This window comes from Drosophila guanche, unplaced genomic scaffold (assembly GCF_900245975.1).
Source record: "Drosophila guanche unplaced genomic scaffold, DGUA_6, whole genome shotgun sequence".
Lineage (NCBI taxonomy): Eukaryota > Metazoa > Arthropoda > Insecta > Diptera > Drosophilidae > Drosophila > Drosophila guanche.
Window position 1 is genome coordinate 1,360,348 of NW_022995749.1, and position 23,128 is coordinate 1,383,475.

Below are 23,128 nucleotides of genomic sequence, written 5' to 3' on the forward strand. Positions count from 1 at the left end.
TGCGATTGTTCTCTTATTGCTTCAGCTAGCTCTTCTGATTCCTCTTTTTTGCTGACTGCCTTGCTGCTGTGCTGCTACGTGGGCGCCATTCCACCGTACCCCCCTTTAACAGAAAAAACCGTTTCCAGATAATAAAATCCACACAAGCGGGAGGGACAGAGAAAGAGAGCGAGAGAGAGCGGAGCAAAAGCTAGGAGAAGACAAAGAGAGCGAGTGAGTGCGAAAGGAGGTGTTGCTGTGGGAGAGCACTGCACAAGAGAGGGAGAGGTAGAGAGTCGCAGAGAGTGCGTCGCGCGTCATGCGTGGTGAGTTTTCGGCCGAAAGTTCCCGTTATTCCAAGCACCATAAAAAAAGCAGTAGACCGTCCATATAATAATAGAAGTGTCAAAAATATGATATCAACAGCCTGTCCCTATACAATGAGAGAGAGATAGCAACATACTGCAAGAGCGAAAGAGATAGATCCAGTGCACTTTTGTTTTTTTGCGTTTCGGTTTTTTTGTTGTTCACCAACGTTTTTCTTTTTCTCAGTGGCTTGCGCCCTCAAGTATGCAACACGTTTTCCCACTGCGAGCAGCACCACTCCTACAACCACCCGCCACACACCCACTGCCCGCTTGCGAAGGGGAAGGAATCGCTCTGCCCCAAGGACAAACCAGTCAAATATTATATCATCCAGCGCCTAATAATAGACGAGAAGAACGTTAATGGCACTTGAAATTCAAACTCGATGACATTAACCGACAGGCTAAGCGGATAGCCCCCCAAAGAGACTTTCGAGATGCTCTTACAATATATCTACTAATGCCAGCAGCCTGACGACGTGGAATGTGTCCATATCCAAGTGGCAAGCAAGTCCGTGTCCATGTCTTAGCTGCTGCTGCTGGGTTCTCAAGGAGCGCGTCATGCGCACAATGGAACTCACCTCCACCCCAAAATCCACCACAGAGGCACAGTAGCGGGTCCTCGGTGCTCAAGTTTAAGGACAAAGTGTATTTCTACAAGGTGAGGAGCATTCCACATTCAAAACTTGCTTTTTTTCTGAGCCACTCTCTCCTGCTCTGTGGTTCAAAATATGCTGTGATTGTGAGAGCAAAAACACATTGGATAAATATCTTCCCAAACTTTCTGTTCATTTTGCCAAAGGATAATTCACATTTTTTTGCAAGCTTTGTTTTATCTGCCGATCTGCTGAAACAGCAGCTAATGTCAAGGAAGAAATTATTGATGCTGGCCTTTTCTTCTGAGAAGATCCGAAAGAAGAGATGCAGAGAGATTTAAGGTACTTCGGGTGCTTGCGGCTGCTGCTGTGTGCTCGTGTGTAGGAGCTATACAAACACGCATCATGGTTGTACATGTTTATGTGAGTGTATGTGTATCTATAGACAAAAGCAGGCGGCAGTGGCAGTACTTCGCACCCACTGTGGGCCATGGCGCCCATTCAAATATCCCCCCCTCTACACCTCTCTCATAACAGTACTCCCTCTCTCCAACCCTTGCTCTCTCTCTTTCCTTGGCGCAATGCTGCGCGCTTCGCTCTTTTCGGGTCGCATGAGCAAATCGCAATAGATAGAGAATTTTTTTCTTCCTCCTTCTTTGGTGGCGCGGCCTGCTGCTCCTGGTTTATTCCTTGCCCCCCCCCCCCCCCCCACACTCCCCCCCACACACCCCACACACACACACACACACACAAACGAACACGCACACATTCACTCTGGATGGCCTTGTCTTTGATGTGTTTAATTTTTTCAGGGCTAATCACTTGAAGAAGAGGTTAAAAGCAGGCAACACGATGGCAAGACTCGGATATAACTTTTAGGGCTAGATCTTGGGCCCTCCCTCTTTGCGACCACTGCCTGGAATATTTTTTCTTTTAGCCTATGCTCCCGCACTTTGCACATATGACAACGTAATTTTCACACAAACAAGCACACAACACACACTCCCCCTCCAAGTGAGAGAGAGTGAGAGGGAGAGCGGGAGCGAAAGAGAGGAGAGTCGGGAATTTTATGTACCATATATTTTCCACGGGACTTCGGGGGCCAGACAACGGTCGCCACTGAAGCTGCAAAATTTTTTTTGCACACACAATTTTCACATTTTCTTAATTTTCACATTTTTGCTGCTGCTGCAAAGATTTTCCACTGGGGTTTCCACTCGTTTCGTTTTCTCGATAGGCGTTCCGCACGTTACAGTTATTCCCGTTTCTTGAATCTTTTTCTTTTTTTTTTCTTTGCTGCTGGATTACATTTTGTGTGCGATCGACGGTTGTTGCCACTTATGCCACTGCCACTACCACTGGGGGTGTTCTTTTATTTGTATGTGGAAAATTTTCACCGATTCGAGCAGAGTTTCCTTCTTTTCTTGTACATTTTTCTTTGCTTTGTGTGTGGTGTGTGAAAATTTTCTTCTTCTCTCCTGTGCGCTGCCGCTGCTGCTATTCTGTGCTGTGTGTGGCAGTGCCCCGTAAACCGAAACTGCTGGCTGGCTGGCGGTGGCCTCTCGCGATGCAGGAAAAATGGGAAAACTGTTTGTTCGGCTCGGACTATGAAAGAGCGCGCATGCGCCTGATAAGTCTATAATTCGCACATTTCTTATCACCGAAGCTGTCAAACTGACGGAATTCAAGGCGCACAGTGGCGCCCTTTCCCGATTCAAATTGGGAATTTTAATGTTGATTCGTTGCCATTATTTTAGCTTTTGTTTTGGATTTCTATGAGGATTTAAACTTGAAACTATGATGTCGTTTGAAAATCATATCTTTCTCCATTGAAGATGATTCATGTTCCCAAAACGATGAAAGGGTGCTGCCTAGATGTACCCAATGCTGAGCTTAAAACCTTATTATATATGGGAAAAACTTGAATATGCATACTTAATTTGAATATCTTAACCAATTTTGTTAAAACAGTTTTGAATATTTGATGATTACCTAAATCCTAATGTAACCTGCGATTGAAATTACCTCTACCTAATCCATTTGAATATAAAATGTCTCTCACGCTCCCGCAGGGCTCTCCGGCTCGATTCGTGTGCTGAGAGAGAGAGAGAGAGAGAGAGAGAAGCACACCCCATCACACTCTCCCGAGTGAAAATGAAATCAACAATTTGTTGGCTGCTGCCGGAGCTGCCAACTTGTGGGGGCTTACAGCCCCAACCACCCATCCCACCCACAAAAGTGTGGCCAGGTTGCCGCGAAGGGACAAAACACTCGATACACTCGATACGATTTTTATTAGATTTAGGAATTGAATATAAAATGCAGTAGTTGCAGTAATTTTGTTTGATTAGTTACGTTGGGATATATATTGGATATTGCATATTTTGCATAGGGTGTCTTTTCATCAGATTTATCTTATATCTCTAAAGTTGAGCACACCGTCGATTATTCTTTTCGTTTCGCTTTGCCTTTCCTTGCTTATTCTCTAAGTTATCCTTTAAAAGTATGAATGTGTGTGGGGCTTTTTGAGGGGATGTGAGGACTTTTGCAAATTGCATTTGCCGGGCTCCATATATGGAGCGTATTCTATAATAAAACTGATGCACTTTTAAGGTTAGATTTGAATACATATACACGCATACATTTTAAGGCAAAATAAGTACTGTTATAATTTGATGGGCCTGCCATCTTATCCCAGGCCATGATCATCGAAGAAACTCTGCGGGGTCTCATCCTGTAAAAGGGAGAAGGCTTTACTTCAGTTTTGGCTTTGCTTTGGTTCGGTTTTTACTGAAGTAGAGAGCTGTATACTTATAAAACAAATCATAAAAGCATCGGCACTTTTGGCTAACCCAAAATAAATATTCTATAAAAGAAAGGTTTAAAACTAAAACAACAGGACACCAAAAGGGTGCACTAAGCCTAGACACAGAGAGAATTAAATATATAGAGACAGAGAGAGAAAAACAGTGGAGAACAGTGGAGAGTCAAGGTCGGAGAGCAGTCAGTGTAAGACACAACAACAAGAACATCAATTCAATCATAAGAAAAACTAAAAAAAAGGACATACGATACATATTTAATATAATGCTAGGGACTCTGGATCGGCAGCTCTAAGTTCTTACCATATCCATACATCATAATAGACATAGTGGCGTACGAGTACTTTTATCTTTTTCAAAAATACTTTTGATTTTTATTTTACGTTTTACAAAACACAGAAAATTTGGCTAAAACGTACAACACACATACATAAACAGATACCATATATTGTAGATATATATATTTATATTTTATATAGACTATAGTTTATTCAGTTTATACCACTAAAAGAATATTAATACATTATTCTTTTTTTTGCTGATTGTTTTTTTTTTTTCAATTATATATTTTTCATGTTCCACATTAAAGCTTACGTTTTTCTATGGTAAAAATATTATTGCATAAAGCCCCTCTCTAAAATTTAATTATTGCCCATTTTGACGACTGATTTGGAATGATCTTTCATGAAGAGAAGTTGTAAAAGAGGAAAATTAATTCAATTGCTGGATTTGGTTTAATGATCGATCGTAACCCGTGGGATGGTTCTACGTGAGTTTGAGATGTTTTGCATGAACTTTTCCCTATCTGTTGGATCTACATATGTTGTGTGTGTGTGTGTATATGTATTCTTATTGATATAATTAAACAAAATATGTGTAGGAACCGTGTGCCAATATTTATGCTGTTTTGAATGGATGCTCTGCCATGGAAATATCATTTATACTTTTCTTTTGTTTTTCTCTGTGGGTTTTATTTTTTTTGAGCCTCCCTTGCTTCCTCTTCGTCAGCTTCAAGGATTCAGTGCTGTACAACAGCCCCCACTCACACACACACACACGCAACCAGTTTTTAGGTGTTGGCAAGTGTCAAAAGAGTGCTGTGTGCATGTGCCTGTGCGCAGAGGATTGCTGCTATTGCGGGTTGTGTTTGTTTGTGTGTGTAAATATCAACTATATGGGTTCTACGGAATTTGTCTTTTTCTAGAGGAGTCCAATATCTCTTAAAGTGCCCTCTACGGCTTCGTCCTGGAGTACACAGAATAGAGAGAACAATAAGAACGAGAAGAGTAGACGGAAGAAATAGTAGTAGCAATAGTATGTATGTAGTTTCAGTGGTAGTATCAGATGTGTGCTGTGATTGTGGTAAGTAGTTTATGTTTATTTTTTTTCGATTTGCACGGCACATTTGTGATTGAGCGTATGGTGAGTGGGCGATGCAAGAGAACACGAAACATCACAGCGCAGAGAGGGGAAAGAAGCGTTTCATACGTGGCAAACATTTATGTACAGCTCGACTGATCTGACCTAGACACTCCACTACACAACCGTTTTGTGGGGCAGGTGCTCTACATCGTAGTATATTTTACATAGAGATTTACACCTTTTTTTTTGGGTATGGTATGGTATGGGATTCTCTTCTAGTTCAGATACTCATTGAAGTCCTGCGATTGTTGTTGGTTTGTTGGTTGGTTGTTGGTGGTGGTGTTACATCGATTTATGCAGTGGCGGGTAGGGAAAGCGTTAATAATAACAAGAGAAAGGGTATAATGGTTACACACTTATATGGCTTATATGTATACAAGAATTATTGAATGTCGGTATGTCTAGTTAGTATAGAAAAACAAACTATCAAACTACCAAAGATCATGCAAAACAATCCAAACTACTACGTTAGAGTTATGATATTCTTATGGCTAACAAAACACACAAAATTTGACTATGGATCAATCCGGACTACCGGTAATCCGTTTATCGGTAGGTAGGTAGGTTGGTAGGGTAAATGGCAATCAATTGTGGACGGAACTACGTTGGAATTTTAGGTTTTACGTACAATAGTTTAGCAATATGTATGGCAAGTTCAATACTGTATAATTAACTCTTGAAATATTCTCACAATTCTTTTCGTTTTCGGCGGAGGGCAAGTTGCTGTGGCATGCAATCAATTTTCGAGGCGTTTACAACGTGTGTGTTTGTTTGTTTGTGTGTGTGTGCTTTACAATATCGTCAATTTTGAATTGGGCTATTAAACAAAAAATGAACAACACACACAAACAGAATCGTATCTTAGGATCTATTGCAGTGAGTAAAAGAACTCTTCTTGCTTCGATTGTTGGTTTGATTTGGTTTGGTGTACAGTAGGTGTTTAAAGATATTAGTTTCGATCGCACAAATTAGAGAAACAAAAGAACAAAAGTAAGTAATAGTACATAAAAAGATAGATAGAGAGATTGTAGATTGAGATAACCATGATATGCATTTATGGGGTAATATAATGACTCGGTTCGGGGTTGCAACAGGCTTTTAGGAAATGAATGGCATATAAAGGCATACATAATAAATATAGATAGATGGGAACAAACACTAACAAGTTAACGAAACTAAAAACCAGCGATTCGAATAAATATGTAAAACAATTAACAATATCCGTCATATATATAGGTAGATATATATATGTATGTATATATCTGCATATACAGACAGCTTCGACACAACCGCTAGGCATTACAGATCATATGTCTCGGGTGTACTGACCTCTTGTAGCAGATCCTGTGAAGCAATCGCTTTAAGTACATTCTTCTTTGAAGTCTCTTGGATCTCGCCGCCAATTAGCAGCTCATCCAGGATGAAGTATGCCTTCTCGAAATTGAATATGATGTCCAGCTCGCAAACCTATGAGAAACCCAATCAAATTTGAATGCTTCCTTCGTTGGCAGCGCTCTCGATATGGTTCACTTACGCTGCCAAAGTACTTATCCAATAACTCCACATAGCGATGGATAATCTCTAGGGTCAGCAACTCGTTGTCGTTCTGCTCAATGGCGCAACAGAAGTACAAGCTGGCATATCTGCAAAACAGTAAAAAGGATCAGTCAGAGACGTGTGACAGAAATGCAATGGACGCACCTCTTGTATACGATTTTGCAGTCCTTCCACTCCAGAAACGAGCACATCTTGGGCTTGCGGGCCAGTATCGTGGTCACTAGCTCCCGGGTGATCTTCTTTTTCACCTTATCCGGATACGCCATGTACCACTTCTGCAGCCGTAGCTTGCCCTGCCGACTGAATAGCAGCATGAAAAGCATCTACAGCGTAAGGGGAGAACAATTATCAACGATTTGTTACAAAACTAATTAACTTTTCATAATCTTTAAGCCACAATTTTTCCCACTGACACAGTCATCAGGCCGACACACACACACACACTTAAGTACAAATGAGCCAACATCAACACCAGAAACAAAATCGAACTCGACAAACCTACTTTTCTCTGTAGAACTAAGTTAACTTTGTGAACCTTACCATTCTTTGGGGCTAGGCCTTTGTGTGTTTATAATTGGCGGCCTCGTTTTGTTAAAATATAAAAATTAAATTTTTTTCATGCACAGCAAATATTGTGCAGCTGCCATTCGCAGCGAAGTTGTAAACGTGTGATAGTGAACGGCAAATTGTATCACAGAGATGGACAGAAATAGCTAACATATATTTGTATCGTATTCCACCACCTCAATTGCAGACTGTGAGATATTTGTAATTTTATTTTTGGCAGCTCAGCAATAAAGAAACTGTTCTGATATCATATGAAATGTTTTTAAGGTTAGTAATTTCAGTTATTATTTGAAGAATATTTACTTAATGACAGTTATTTATTTACAATATCTCTAACAAGTGGCTGACGAGTTGTCCGTCCTTGCGATATTTACCACTCACAGCGATGTAGCTGTTGGTGGAAACCTACCGATTGTCCATCCCTACTGTGTAGACGTTAGCAGCTGGCCGTACTCGTGCCGTTTTTAAGCCGTGGAATTTCATCAATCCAATTTATTTTGTAATCGAAGGCAGCGAAAATGTCAATAAAGCTCAAAGCGAACATCAATAATCCGCCTATAAGTAAGTGTGCCTCCTATCCTTAGCCGAGTATCACAAGCAACTGCTGTGCACGATGTGAGGTTATATCGGAACGCACCGCAAAGTCTATTTATGTACAACATTTATTACCGATTCGTGGGGTTATTGCATCAGTTTTTTATGGTTTGACATTACGCAGGTGGACTGGCGACGGCGCATCTTATCAACGGAACGGTGCCCGTGGAGATAGTCTGGAGCAAGGAGGAGACCTCGGTGCAGTTCCCGGACAACCGCCTTCTGGTGTGCCACTCGAATAACGATGTGCTGCGCGCCCTGGCCCGCTCCGCTCCCGACTACAAGCTGTACGGCGAGACGGCTATCGAGCGGACACAGATCGACCATTGGCTGTCCTTCTCGCTGACCTGCGAGGACGATATCTCGTGGGCCATGTCCTTCCTGGACAAGTCGATTGCGCCGGTCACCTATCTGGTGGCCAACAAGCTGACCATCGCCGACTTTGCCTTGTTCAACGAGATGCATTCGCGCTATGAGTTCCTCGTCGCCAAAGGCATCCCCCAGCATGTCCAGCGCTGGTATGACCTGATCACTGCCCAGCCGCTGATCCAGAAGGTGCTGCAATCGCTGCCGGAGGAGGCCCGTTCCTCGGCGAAGCGTGTGAAGCGCAGTCCTAATGCCTCCAAGGAGCAGACGCCTGCCAAGACCGTAGAGCGCAAGCAGGAGGGCAAATTTGTGGATCTTCCCGGCGCTGAGATGGGCAAGGTTATTGTCCGTTTCCCCCCAGAGGCTTCGGGCTACCTGCACATCGGACACGCCAAGGCGGCGCTGCTCAATCAGTACTACGCCCTGGCCTTCCAGGGCACACTCATCATGCGCTTCGACGACACCAATCCGGCCAAGGAGACGGTCGAGTTCGAAAATGTCATTCTCGGCGATCTCGAGCTGCTGCAGATCAAGCCGGATGTCTTCACGCACACCTCAAACTACTTTGATCTGATGCTGGACTACTGCGTCCAGCTGCTGAAGGAGAGCAAGGCCTATGTGGATGACACACCACCCGAGCAGATGAAGCTAGAGCGCGAACAGCGCGTGGAATCAGCCAATCGATCCAACTGTAAGTCGAGAACTACACCCCCTGGAAGTAATTAATAACCCTTTGAATTCCCACCGAGCAGCTGTGGAGAAAAATCTGTCGCTGTGGCAGGAGATGATCAAGGGCTCGGAGGCTGGACAGAAGTGCTGTGTGCGGGCCAAGATTGACATGTCCTCGCCCAATGGATGCATGCGCGATCCGACCATCTATCGCTGTAAGAATGAGCCGCATCCCCGCACAGGCACCAAATACAAGTGGGTATCATCGTTAATTATGTCTCCTTGAACACCCAAAGAACCGGAACCCTCTCCCTTTCAGGGTCTATCCAACATATGACTTTGCCTGCCCCATTGTCGATGCCATCGAGAATGTTACCCACACATTGCGCACCATGGAGTATCACGATCGGGACGACCAGTTCTATTGGTTCATCGATGCCCTGAAGCTGCGCAAGCCGTACATCTGGGAATACAGTCGCCTGAATATGACCAACACGGTGTTGTCCAAGCGCAAGCTCACGTGGTTCGTAGACTCTGGCCTTGTGGATGGCTGGGATGATCCTCGCTTCCCCACTGTGCGTGGAATCCTGCGGCGCGGCATGACCGTTGAGGGCCTCAGGGAGTTCATCATTGCCCAGGGCAGCAGCAAGTCTGTGGTGTTCATGAACTGGGACAAGATCTGGGCGTTCAATAAGAAGGTTATCGATCCCATTGCTCCCCGTTACACGGCCCTCGAGCAGGATAAGCGTGTGATTGTAAATGTGGCGGGGGCCAAGCTGGAGCACATCCAAGTGCCGGTCCATCCCAAGGATGAAGCGCTGGGCAAGAAGACCGTCACCCTGGGACCACGCGTCTACATCGATTACGCGGATGCCGAGGCCCTCAAGGAGGGCGAGAATGCCACCTTCATTAACTGGGGAAACCTGCTGATCAAGAAAGTGAACAAGGATGGTTCCGGCATCATCACTTCCGTCGATGCTGCTCTCAATTTGGATAACAAGGACTTCAAGAAGACCCTCAAGCTGACGTGGCTGGCCGTGGAATCGGATCCCTCTGCCTATCCACCCACCTTCTGCGTCTATTTCGACAACATCATCAGCAAGGCTGTCCTTGGTAAGGATGAGGACTTCAAGCAGTTCATTGGCCACAAGACACGCGATGAGGTCGCCATGCTGGGGGATCCCGAGCTGAAAAAGTGCAAAAAGGGCGATATCATCCAGCTGCAGCGTCGCGGCTTCTTCAAGGTGGACAATGCCTATGCTCCGCCCAGTCCCTACTCAGGTGTCCCCTCGCCAATCATTCTGTTCTCCATTCCCGATGGCCATACCAAGGATGTGCCCACCTCTGGCCTTAAGATCAATGCAGTGGATGCCAAGTCAACGGTGAGTACTATATAAATGTGTGTATCTATGGGGAAAATAATTGAGATATCTATGGAAATTTTGTTAGTTTTTAAAGAGAAGGTAAATCCAAGGATCTACTAACTTTAATTATTAAGTATTTATGCTGTAACAGTATTATAATGTCCGTTCACCAGTCTGACTGTGGTCCGTTCAGGCCTTAACGATCTCTGATATTCTGATATTCCAAACATCTTCATTAATTTAAATGATTTTTTCTGAAGCAATTATCAAAACAACACTTTCTGTTTCTCTACTATTTTAAATGTTTCCAATCTTGCAATCCCATAAATTACTTTTGGTAGAGTATTCAAAGTGCGATTTGCCTGTTTCTTCACATTTGTTGTGTTCTCTCTCTCTCTCTCTCTCTCTGTGAACTCTCCACCTGTGTGCCGCCCTCTGCCGGAGTAAGCAGGTAATCTGTGCGATCGGCTGCCTCTCTTTCGATAGCTCTTGCCAGGAAAGAAGCAGAGCAAAGAGCTTCATTAATGCATTCCATTCCATTCCCACTTGCTGACGTATCCAAATATAAACAAACTTGTGAAAGTGGAAACCTATAGAAATTTCTTTACCTTGCAGAAAAAGTCATATTCGCCGGCAGCCACAACTGCACCTGCTGGAGCCGCCAACGAGAAAGCTGCTGAATTGGACAAACTGATTGGCCAGCAAGGCGATTTGGTGCGTGAACTCAAGACCAAGAAGGCGCCAAAGGAGCAAGTCGATGTGGAGGTGAAGAAGCTGCTTGGCCTGAAGGCGGACTACAAGGCTGCAACTGGCAAGGACTGGAAACCAGGACAGACAACCGCCCCAGCTGCCGCTACCAACGACGCGGGATCGGTCAATGCCGGCATAGTAAAGCAGGGAGAACTAGTGCGCGACCTCAAGAGCAAGAAGGCGACCAAGCCAGAGATTGACGCTGCTGTCAAGGTGCTGCTGGAGCTGAAAGCCCAGTACAAATCCATCACCGGACAGGACTGGAAACCAGGCACTGTGGCACCAGCTGCAGCTGCTCCAACTGCCAACGATTCGGTGGGCAAGATCTTGGTCCAGATCACGGCCCAGGGCGACAAAGTTCGAGACCTGAAAACAGCCAAAGCCGACAAGACCACAATCGACGCTGCCGTGAAGACGCTGCTCGCTCTGAAGGCGGACTACAAGGCAGCCACTGGCACCGACTGGAAGCCAGGCACCACAGCCCCAGTTCCATCACCGACTGCAGTCAAAGTCAAGCAGGAAAAGTCTCCGGAGCCAGCGACCCAGGCAGCCGTAAACACGTTGCTGACGAAGATCGCACTGCAGGGCGATAAGATCCGCGATCTGAAGGCAGCCAAGTCAGAGAAATCCCTGGTGGATCCAGAAGTCAAGCTGCTGCTGGCCCTCAAGACCGACTACAAGTCGCTGACGGGACAGGAGTGGAAGCCAGGCACTGTGGCGCCCACACCCGTGGCTACAGTAGATCTGACAGCAGGCGATTCAGACAACGATATTTCCTCCGTTTTGACAAAGATCCAGGCCCAGGGCGACAAGATACGACAACTAAAGTCGGCGAAGGCAGCAAAGGCCTCCATTGATCCCGAAGTGAAGACTCTGCTGGCCCTCAAGGGAGAATATAAGACGCTGAGCGGCAAGGATTGGACACCAGACGCCAAGGCAGAGCCCACAGTCGTGAAAAAGGAAGCCAGTCCCGTGGAGATGGCATCCCCAGCCAAGGATCAGCTGACGCTGGAAATCAATGCCCAGGGGGAGAAGGTGAGGGCGGTGAAGGGTGGAAAGGCAGCCAAGGAGGTGGTGGATGCGGAAGTGGCCAAGCTGTTGGCCCTGAAAGCCAAGTACAAGGAAGTAACCGGCACAGATTTCCCCGTGGCCGGACGTGGAGGCGGTGGAGCTACGAAAAAGGCACCCAAGGAGCCGCAACCGAAGCCGGCCAAGCCTGTCAAGAAGCAGCCAGCGGCGGATGCATCGGCGGGCGGTGCCAAAAAGCAGACGCGCTTGGGCCTGGAGGCCACCAAGGAGGAGAATCTGCCCGATTGGTACTCGCAGGTGATCACCAAGGGCGAGATGATCGAGTACTACGATGTGTCCGGGTGCTACATCCTGCGCCACTGGTCCTTTGCCATCTGGAAGTTCATCAAGCAGTGGTTCGATGCCGAGATCACTCGCATGGGCGTCAAGGAGTGCTACTTCCCCATCTTCGTGTCCAAGGCGGTGCTCGAGAAGGAGAAGACGCACATCGCGGACTTTGCCCCCGAAGTGGCATGGGTCACGAAATCGGGCGACTCCGAGCTGGCCGAACCCATTGCCGTGCGTCCCACATCCGAGACTGTGATGTATCCCGCCTATGCCAAGTGGATACAGTCCTACAGAGATCTGCCCATCCGCCTCAATCAGTGGAACAATGTTGTGGTAAGTGGGAGGCCATTCTCCTGTGCCAGATCACTGCCTAATCCTCAATCTCTTTTGTCTCTTTTAGCGCTGGGAGTTCAAGCATCCGCAACCATTCTTGCGCACCCGCGAGTTCCTCTGGCAGGAGGGCCACACGGCCTTCGCCGGCAAGGAGGAGGCCGCCAAAGAGGTGCTCGACATTCTCGATCTGTATGCTCTGGTCTACACGCATCTGCTGGCCATACCCGTGGTGAAGGGCCGCAAGACCGAGAAGGAGAAGTTCGCTGGCGGTGATTACACCACCACCGTGGAGGCCTTCATCTCTGCTTCGGGCCGTGCCATCCAGGGCGCCACCAGCCATCATCTGGGGCAGAACTTCTCCAAGATGTTTGAGGTCGTATACGAGGACCCGGAGACGCAGCAGAAGCAGTATGTCTTCCAGAACTCGTGGGGCATCACCACGCGCACTATCGGTGTGATGGTCATGGTGCATGCCGACAACCAGGGACTTGTGCTGCCGCCCAATGTGGCCTGCATTCAGGCCATCGTTGTGCCCTGTGGCATCACCGTCAACACCAAGGACGATGAGCGTGCCCAGCTGCTGGATGCCTGCAAGAAGCTGGAGCAGCGACTGGTCGGTGCCGGCGTGCGCTGCGAAGGCGACTATCGTGACAATTACTCGCCCGGCTGGAAGTTCAATCACTGGGAGCTGAAGGGAGTGCCGCTGCGCCTCGAGGTGGGTCCCAAGGACCTGAAGGCCCAGCAGCTGGTGGCCGTGCGACGCGACACGGGCGAGAAGATCACCCTGCCCCTGGCCGATGTGGAGAAGAAGATACCCGCTCTGCTTGAGACCATTCACGAGAACATGTTGGCCAAGGCACAGGCGGATATGACCAGCCACACAAAGATTGTCAAGAGTTGGTCGGACTTTTGCGGCTTCCTCGAGCAGAAGAACATCTTGCTGGCGCCCTTCTGCGGCGAGACACCCTGCGAGGACAAGATCAAGGCGGACAGTGCCCGCGACGAGGAGGCCGAGCCCGGTGCTCCCTCCATGGGTGCCAAGTCCCTGTGCATACCTTTCGATCAGCCAGCCTCCATTGCGGCCAGCGACAAGTGCATCCATCCCGACTGCACCAACAAGCCCAAGTTCTACACGCTCTTCGGCCGCAGCTACTAAGCAACACAGCACCGATTAAAGCCGAAGCCTGGCTTCTCCCTCCCATACTCTATAATTCTATAACTAAATTCGATATACCCGCGATCGATTCATCGATAAACCGATATGTACTCTTATTTTGCGATGACTCTAAAAATCAAATAATCGACTAAAATATTTAAAACAATTTTAATTTTAAAGAGGAGGTTTATTCTGTACTTTTTGAAAGTAACTAAAGAATTTAGGTAACCAGCTGATTGAGGAGCGCTGCTGTATGACGCAGTTGAAGTTTTATCATTTGTTTACTTACATAACCCTGAACTCCTGGCACAAGTGTTCCCATCCCATCGAATGAATGCGGCGCACCTAATGTTAATTGGCAGTTTTTCCGTAGAGTTTGTCAAACTATTTAGCTGAGAACGACCCCAGATGAACCTGCCTTGGGTTGGCTGGGCAGTGCTAAACCGCTAATACCGCTAACTGGAAACCCAAATTAAATGTCACTTATCCCCCGGTATGCATTGTGGGTTTCATCTATACTCGTGGAAGCATAAATTATTTAGTGAACGGAACACTTGGGTGAAATAGTTTGCGTTTTAAAAAGGTATCAATCACGTCGAAAGCCAATTAAAGTATATATTTTATTTAATTGTTTCGTATCGAGTGTACCCCGTAAATATCAAATTGGTTGGGGTATATAGATGCCACTGCTTCAGTTCCATAACAACTTTTAGTTTATATTTAAATAAGATTTAGAGACCCTATGAGAACTGAGAAAACAAGGGGTATGCGACCACCAATTAACAACTTAAAGAGTCGTTAGACACACTGCCCCGTTCTATGCAGTTGCATATAAATAAAGTGAAAATCTTTCATCGACAGCTAATCATCAGATGCCTTTTCCCACCACATACTCGTATTTATAACCTTTCATAGGATGTAACAAGATTTATGGCAACAGAAAGATAGAGGAGATGCACGGGCGGTGCTCTCAATCAACCAAGAATCGCTCTCCATCTCTCTATTTCTTCTACAATTATAGTTGGACATTGTCATTAATGATAAATAAAATAATTGTGACACTTGCAGCTGGAGCAGGGCCAGCCAGAGAGGGTGGGCATCCAGAAGGGTTGAAGGGGGGATCACATCGAGAAGCGGTTTAGGAATTGACTGCCTGGAGCTGGTGCAGCCAATTAAATGCATATTTTTCTGAGACTTGTTGTACGTCAGTAGACAAAGCTGTTGACTTGTTTTCAATGGAAAATATAGGGGAAAACAATATGGAATGGAATGGAGTGGAATTCTACATACAAATGTACATCTACGGCTATCTACGGCCGAGCCCACGCTACGGACCGGTCTACGGATCAGAACCCCCACAGCAGAGAGACAGACAGACAGACAGATACACAGACACGACCTGGACAATATTCCGTGCTGATATGCGTAAACATCAACAACAAGAGAACAAATGGAAACTGCGAAAAGAAAACACATAGAGACAGTGCGTTTCGCGATGGCATCATTCAGTGTTCAGGCTGATCCTTTCAAGAGTTATCTGAAGAGTTTTGATAAGAAACCCTGTTAAAGAGCTGTTCTATGTATAGATAAACCTGCTAATAGAATGTACTGAGATGCACAGCTTTACGGCATCGATCCGATCTTAGGTGCGAGTAGAATTCAAAAGAATTCTGCTGTTGACTTGGCTGCTGGCGACTGTTTACTCGGGTCAAACCTTAATGTGTCCTACTTAGCTGTTAATCGATTGGCGAATAAATAATAAATATTAAACGCCCCGCCACATAAGCTAAAAGAATTTATGCAATTATGTTGGATTTATGGCGTTGTTCACTTGATCCCCATTTAGCTCCCCATTTAGAGGCTGGAACTCAAACTTTAGCTTTAAATTCCAGCCCCCAGCTTGAAGAAATCAATTGCAGAGAATATTGCATAATTTAATGAAAGACAACCCGTTTATAATTGCACAATTATTCATCGGTTAATGGTCAGAGGAGGAGTGTCAGTGGAACAGTTAAGGAGTCAGCATTTGGTGGAATGGAGTTGTTTCCGTCTCATTACAATCTAATCCACAGAATCTGAAGGAAGATTTTAAGATTTTGCCTCCAAATCCCTACACAGGGAATACCCTAAAGAACAGTGTCGATTAGGAGCACAAACCTCACACTTTGTTTGGAATCTTTTGGGACACCTTGGCAAGGGGTCGTTGCTCGAAATTCTATCTTTTCCGCATCATAGGAGCAGAGCCCCACTCCAAAATAGAACATGGGTGGAAGTTCCCTTTCAGCAGCAATTTGCAGGGCAGTGCCAAGTAATAGTTTCCTCCCGTCTGACGTCTACAGAATCAATTAGAGTGGAGCCACGAATTGGGATAGTCCAAATCGCAGGCCAAAGAGTTGTTGTTTGCTTTTGTGGTGGAGCTGCCAAAACAAATTATGTCATCAAAAGGAAGGGAAAGGGAAATGAAATTGAAAATGAAACTGACACTGACACTGCGGCTTTGCCTGGGCTGGACTGAGAAGCTGATGCTCTTGTTTTTGGCTGTTGTTGATTATGATGATGATGATGTTGATGAGTCGGAGAAGCTGTTATTAACCGCAGTGCCCTTAGAGGCACAATCGAAAAGGAAAACGTAACGGACACGTTGCTGAATCAGCAGATTCTTCAAGGTCGTCACCGCGTGACCATTACCTGTGCTGGGGATACGCTGGAATCTTTTTTCTTTGCTTGTGTGTGTGGCCGATCGGGTCGGGGAGTGGCATTTCGAATATTGTGAAATAGTCTGGCCGATCCTTCGCACTGATTGCATGCGACAGCCAGAGCCACAGCCTGCCTGCCATCTCCCGTGCATTACCACAGCTGTAACTTTGCCGCTTGCACCCCTCATTCCGGGTGAGTAACTAACTAACCAGACGGGTCAGCTTTTTGCCTGGCTATTATCGACTTGCAGCCCGTGGATCAGGTTCCCAAAGCAAATATGTAGAGGAGGAGCACTCTAAAGCAGTACTACGACTTAAATATGCCCTCTTGCGGGGGGTTTCTTTTTAAAGGTTTTCTTTTTAAACGACAAGAGAAATGTTTTTCTTTGAGGCAACCGTTTGATTTTGAGTCATATAATTTTTCCATGACTAATTCTATGTCTTTGGAAGTAAATTTAAGGTCCTCTCGAATGGTAGCAATCATTTTTCAAACCCTATTCAATAACTCACAGATTCTGCAGATGGAAAGAAATGAATTTCAATTTCTGAAATTTTCTTCTCATGAAATTGTATTAATTTTGCAATAACTTCTCTTGCTTAGCTCAGCATTAATGCACCTTACTTTCTGTTCCATTAATAACAAATAAACTAAGTTTTAGACGCGTTCTATGCGTCTCCTCTTGTTGAATATACCCGAAATGTTCCCCCTCTCAAGGGTATGCATATCTTTTCTGCAGCCAAAAATTGCAAGATTGCATTCGCATCTGTGTGTGTGTGTGTGTGTGTGACTCTATATACAAAACATACATATGTAGTATATGCAACTGTTTCGTTTCCATGGATGACATGCAATTTTTTAGGGCCATGCCACCGCATAAAAGAGACTCTCCATCAAGTGGCTGGCCTTGGTTTGGTCCAACTTCGTCTCTCGAATCTGTCCTTTTTTTATTCCAACATCTGCTCGGCGGGTCGTGAGAGGGGGTGGGGGTTTTGGGGAATTTTTGTTTTGGTTATTTCTCGGACATAGGGTTGCCAGGCTGCCTTAGCACTGCCCTTGCCAAGAGCGCGACACCGAGACGGGCTTCGGGCTTTAAGTTGCTTTAAAGTGCCGTTTAATTGGTTTCAATTTGAGTGTAATAATCGTAGTGTAAACTCGTAGCACTGCCCGAGTTTATGGGTCTCTGGTGGAGGGGGCCAAGAGCATCTTACGGTGTTTTCGGCACACTCTACCCGGAAAGACCCAGACACCGACACCTGCCTGGCCTATACCGAGGAGCTCCACTGCTGCTGGCATTCGTATCTGTGTTAACTGTTAAAGCTATCAGCTGTATGTGTGTGTGTGTGTGAGTGTGTTGGCGTTGGCGTTGACTGAGACGCTGACAGAGCGCGAGCGGCTTGGTCGCGAGTAGTTTCCTTTGGGCCGAGTATAACTTCAAGCCAATTGCCCGCTTCCCATTCAGTTGCCGCTCAGTGTTCAACAGATTCAATTCGCGATACGGAAACCCACTCCACGGAACTCCAAGCAGCCAGTTCGAACCCTTGGAAGTGAGTTCTCGTAAGGGCGCTAATCGCTACTGCCAATCCTCCTCCATCGAGTGCCTATCTGTGTTTGACTTTACAATTTGCAAACAACAAAGCAAACAAAAAATGCATAAAACAATTCAAAGAAACAAAACTGTGCAATGAATGTCTCAATTTGCGTGCCACACATGAGTGGCAGTGGCAGTTACGTGAACACAAAATCCATTTCGGGAGGCGTCGTGTGACATGAACATTGTCTCCACAATCGTGTGTGTGTTGCAACTTTAAACAATAGCAAAATTGATGGCAAAATGCCGCCAAAATGGAGGAGGAGGAGGAGGAGGAGCCAGGAACCAAAGTGACCGAATGCAAAGTTTGTGTCTCAAGTCTTTTGTTTGATGTGCAAAAAGCAAGGGGAACAATTGTTGTGTGTGCTAGAAATGTCAAAGGAAATCTGGCGGGTTACTCCATGAACCACAGACATTGCGGAATAATGCCTACTTTGAATATTTATTCTAATTCAGCAATTGATTTATCTTACTATGTAAATTGAAATTTGAAAATATTACCGTTCATTTTTCGATGGGTTTTCTGTGGATTTTTCCTTAAAGATTTATTTGGGTTTGTATTTCGATGAATGGAACATTTTTGGTCAAGCGTTTTAGCGTGAATAGATCAGAGAAAACTGAGAGAAAAATGAGCTCCAAAATAGTTGTGAAATTTATAAAACAAATTCCTGATGCTAATAACATAAAATATAATCTAAGCTGTATAAAAATATGACTATTACATCTTGATTGCAATATCCGTTGGCCTAGTAATAGGAATAACAGGAAATATATTTATTGATAGGTAACAAGAATCCCATGGAGTTTCCTTCCATGTTTCCTTCCGCCCCAGCAAGACCTTCCGAGCTATCGAATGACGGATAATATGTTCATTGAGTAATAACAAGATTCCCATGGAGTTGACTTACTTTAAATCGAGTCAAAAAAAACCTCCCATGGAGATGAACTCCTTTGACATAAACCGATACTCCCCATGGAGCTGCAAACTCATGGGATTGCCAGCAATTAAAGAAATAATTGGTGCATTAGTTTATTCGAGATTATTATACACTTCCTGCATAAAAAAAACTCTAACTGACAGTCTCATAAAACGAGAGTGAAATTGTGCAACATTTAATGCAATTTAAGCGCAGAGAAAAGTGTAAACTTTGACCCTAATGGCCAACTGCTGGGACTGGCACCCACACACGGATTGCTTAAGATCTTAATGCACACTTAACAGAAGTAAACAAACAGACATAAAGCAAACACACTCGACACTTTCCAAAGAAACCAACACAAAAATAAGTATTATTATTATTATAATTGTTAGCAAACAAACAAGCAGTGGGGGGCATAGTCAAACAGCTAACAGGTCTTTAAACTTATGGCTGCTCCGAGTATGTGTACCAACAGCCCAAAACAGATGATCCAAGAGGTGCAAGGGGCAGCCACACTTGCGAGTATTTGTGAGGGCAAATAGAGACTACGAACCCAGACCCGGGGGCTAGTGCAAAGATCCCGATTGGCCACGCCAATTACATTCGGCTGGTCAACAAGTGTACGTGGCTGTTGGCCATGTTTCTGCCACTGCCCATCGATCCGATTGGATTTCATCAGAGTCATCAGAGTCTCTGACATTGAAATAGAATATGTCGCCGAAGTGGGTTAGACAAACAGAAACGGAAAACCACTTGGGCGGGGGAATTTCGATCTTGAAAGCTTGTAATGTCAACTCATGGCGAAATTCTTTCGATGGCAGATCATCCGAAGATCATCCGCAGAGATCACGTAGCCATGGAAATACTACGAAGCGATGCCGGTAGCGGCGAGTCGGAGATTGCCAAGTTCTATGCCAACAAAACGATCCTCATCACTGGAGCCACGGGCTTTATGGGCAAAGTTCTGGTGGAGAAGCTGCTGCGTAGCTGTGGAGATCTCAATGTCATCTATCTGCTGATACGCACCAAGAAGGGTCTGGATCCCATTGTGCGAAAGGAGCAATACTTCAAGTGTGTGGTAAGTCCGTCTCCTATCCAACCCGCTAATCACCATCGTATCCCCACTATGTATTAAGTGCTGCTAATTGTGTGATTAATGGCTCGTAAATAGTCGACAATCAATGGCACTCTCCTATTGCCTTGTTGTTCTCAAGGGAACCATGTGGCGTCTGACTAATTCTTCTTCTGCCTGAGAGATTCCAACTACTCAGATGTGTCATACACGTGATTGCAACATGTTATTCCCGCTAATAAGGAACTATAAAATATAATTCAGTATAATTCATTCCTTCCTACATCGATGCGGCGGCTAACCGCAAGACAAGAACTTTATACATATTCCGTGGAAATTTTCAACTCATTAATTGTCCAATAATTGCAGGTATCACGATTCAAATTTAACGAAGCAAAAACAACACACAAAAAAATGCTAAAATATACAATTTACTCTTTGTGTAAATGGGTGTAATTAACTATGGTGTGGAAATTACATGATAGACTAAAGATCAAGGCGCTTAAAAGTTTGGGCTTCCATTGATTACAGCACTTATTTGAAATGTGATATTTGTATGGATAATATTTAAGGCGTGTGTATTCCATTGATACAATTATCATCAAAATTGTTGCCACTTCAGCTGGATACTTCCATTATTAAAGATCACAGATTATGATATGAATATCCCACTCTATCCCAAAGCTTATCCCATTTATGAATCGACCTTGTGCCATAATTTCCTGCTCGCATAATGGTCTGTTGGCGCTGCAAAAGCAGTTAAGAGAAGGAAATTGTTACATGAAGTTGTAAAATATAAATTCTATATAATTATATGCCATAGCTGGAGCCACAGCAGCTGAACTAATATTTCGTTTGCCCTCCATTTGAGGGAAAACTATGACGAAAACCCCCGTCGACTCTTCCAAAGTGTTATTACCGAATTAACGCAGCACTCAAAGACACAAAGCGACCCACTCATAGGCATTTAAAGGTACAGCGACAGAGACATCGTCATAGCCACACCATCCATGGCGTTTATAAGTCAAGGTGATCATTATTGCTTGAAAAAATGTGAATTTACAATGACTTTTAATTGCTGCTATGCCGGTCCATGGACCATTAGGCCAGGCGATTCTAAGCAGTGTCGGACAGTAGCCCGAAAAGCAAGAGATCCAACTGCAAACTCCAAACTCCAAACTCCAACTCCAACTCCAAATTGCAATTCCAACGCCATGACACTTAATTAATGTGTCTGAGGGTGTCTGCCTCCCCTGTGCCCTGTGCCCTGTACATTTGTCTGTGTCTTTTATTCATTGCAGAGTTTCGGCAAGCTGCTGGAGAAGAATCCCGACATTGTGGACAAGGTGCGAGTGGTAAAGGGCGACCTGTTGGAGCCGGACCTTGGCCTGAGCGCCAATGACATCAACACACTCGCCTCCAATGTGGAGATTGTGTTCCACTGTGCGGCCAATGTGCGCTTCGACCAGCCGCTGCGGCCCATGGTGCTGATGAATGTCGTCGGCACCCTGAAGGTGTTGCGTCTGGCCGAGAAGATGAGCAATCTGCAGACCCTGGTGCATGTCTCCACCTCGTACTGTCAGTGCAACGAGAGTGTTCTGGAGGAGCGCGCCTATGCAGCGCCACAGGATCCCTTCTCCATCATCGAAATGGTGGAGACCATGGATGATGCTGCCCTCGCGGAAATAACACCCAAGTATGCAGCAGCTCTGCTGTCAAATATTTGCAAACTTTGTAACCCAAATTGTTTTTCAGATTATTAAATGGATTGCCCAACACGTACGCTTACAGCAAGGCACTGTCCGAAGATCTAATTTGCAGATACAACACAAAGCTGCCCATTATCATTACACGGCCCTCGATTGGTATGTTTCCATAGCACCAGGTTGCTGGTTAATTGCTTTATTAACTGGTGCATGCCACGTTGCAGTAACGGCGGCCATTAGCGAACCGCTGCCAGGATGGATTGAGGGCGTGACCGGACCCACTGGCCTGATGATTGGCGCCGCCCGAGGCGTGATACGGTCGATGCACTGCAATCCGGACTACTCCTCCACAGTGATACCTGTGGACAAGGCCATCAATGGGTTGATTTTGTGCGGCTACCAGCGGGCCAAGGCCAGCAGCCAGGAGGAGAAGGCGCCCAGCAAACAGAACGAGGTGCAATTCTGTAATCTGTGCATCTCCAAGAAGGCCCTGGCCTCGTGGGGCGACAGTATTGAGACGGGACGTCGCTTCTTCTACGAGACTCCGCTGAGCTTCGCCCTGTGGTATCCCGGTGGATCCATCAAGAAGAACTACTACCATCACCTGTTCTGCGTCATAGTCTTCCACTATCTTCCTGCCTACTTCATTGACTTCCTGATGCTGATCTCTGGCCAGAAGCCCTTGTAAGCCCAGTGTATTGACTCTACAACTCCGCAATCATTCCAAGTTTGATCCCCTCTTTGTAGCTTGGTGAATGTGCAGCGCAAGGTGTCGATGGGTCTGAAACTGCTGCAGTACTACACAACGAAAGACTGGGAATTCCGGAACGAGCGATTCCAGCAGATGAGCAGCCGGCTGAATGCGATTGATGAGGAAATGTTCGACACCTCTGTGGGCCAGCTCAACTGGGAGACGTACATCAGCACCTACATCATGGGCATGCGCACCTACATTATAAGAGAGAGCCCATCCACGCTGCCGTATGCCCGCAAAGTTCTGCGTCGCCTCTACATCCTGGACTGGGTCAGCAAGGTGCTGTTCTTCACCCTCACTTTCTGGTACTTGTGGACACACCTGGACGGATTCGTGGAGAGCGGTGATGCCTTCATTCGATCATCCCTTAGCAGTATATACCATGAGCGGAACAACACCATACATGCATAAGGTCTTTTCTAATGTGTAATGTAAATCAAATATAGGCCCCAAGATTTTCTTCTTTTTTAAGTGTACATCAAAAATGTTTTATTG

The 23,128-nt window shown here is 45.6% G+C and overlaps 3 protein-coding genes across 8 annotated transcripts; 2 read left to right on the forward strand and 1 right to left on the reverse strand.

The window, feature by feature from the left end:
- Window positions 1–3,277: 3,277 nt before the first annotated feature.
- On the reverse strand, window positions 3,278–7,417 carry LOC117585796 (AP-1 complex subunit sigma-2). Of its 5 annotated transcripts, XR_004573942.1 has the most exons (6): window positions 7,282–7,417; window positions 6,886–7,064; window positions 6,719–6,827; window positions 6,514–6,651; window positions 5,876–6,082; window positions 3,278–3,674 (listed from the first exon to the last, which is right to left on the reverse strand). XR_004573942.1 is itself a non-coding variant. In XM_034275499.1 (5 exons), the coding sequence occupies exons 1-5, from the start codon at window positions 7,282–7,284 to the stop codon at window positions 3,630–3,632; spliced, it is 474 nt and encodes a 157-aa protein (XP_034131390.1). In that variant the 5' UTR covers window positions 7,285–7,417; the 3' UTR covers window positions 3,278–3,629. The 5 variants fall into 5 exon arrangements, 4 of the variants coding, with proteins under 4 accessions (XP_034131390.1, XP_034131389.1, XP_034131391.1 ...); XM_034275499.1 differs by lacking the exon at window positions 5,876–6,082; XM_034275498.1 differs by lacking the exons at window positions 3,278–3,674; window positions 5,876–6,082 and adding an exon at window positions 4,708–5,113.
- Window positions 7,418–7,713: 296 nt separating this feature from the next.
- LOC117585787 (bifunctional glutamate/proline--tRNA ligase) lies at window positions 7,714–14,050 on the forward strand. Of its 2 annotated transcripts, XM_034275478.1 has the most exons (7): window positions 7,714–7,869; window positions 8,027–8,959; window positions 9,021–9,192; window positions 9,257–10,319; window positions 10,917–11,353; window positions 12,160–12,740; window positions 12,808–13,152. In XM_034275478.1, exons 1-7 carry the CDS (start codon window positions 7,827–7,829, stop codon window positions 13,011–13,013), a joined length of 3,435 nt encoding a protein of 1,144 aa, XP_034131369.1. In that variant the 5' UTR covers window positions 7,714–7,826; the 3' UTR covers window positions 13,014–13,152. The 2 variants fall into 2 exon arrangements, with proteins under 2 accessions (XP_034131369.1, XP_034131368.1); XM_034275477.1 differs by having other exon boundaries at window positions 10,917–12,740; window positions 12,808–14,050.
- A 3,955-nt stretch (window positions 14,051–18,005) lies between these two features.
- On the forward strand, window positions 18,006–23,109 carry LOC117585791 (putative fatty acyl-CoA reductase CG5065). Its single transcript, XM_034275488.1, has 6 exons — window positions 18,006–18,137; window positions 19,923–20,179; window positions 21,475–21,869; window positions 21,929–22,038; window positions 22,104–22,563; window positions 22,627–23,109. Exons 2-6 carry the CDS (start codon window positions 19,958–19,960, stop codon window positions 23,042–23,044), a joined length of 1,605 nt encoding a protein of 534 aa, XP_034131379.1. The 5' UTR covers window positions 18,006–18,137; window positions 19,923–19,957; the 3' UTR covers window positions 23,045–23,109.
- The last annotated feature ends 19 nt before the right edge of the window (window positions 23,110–23,128 follow it).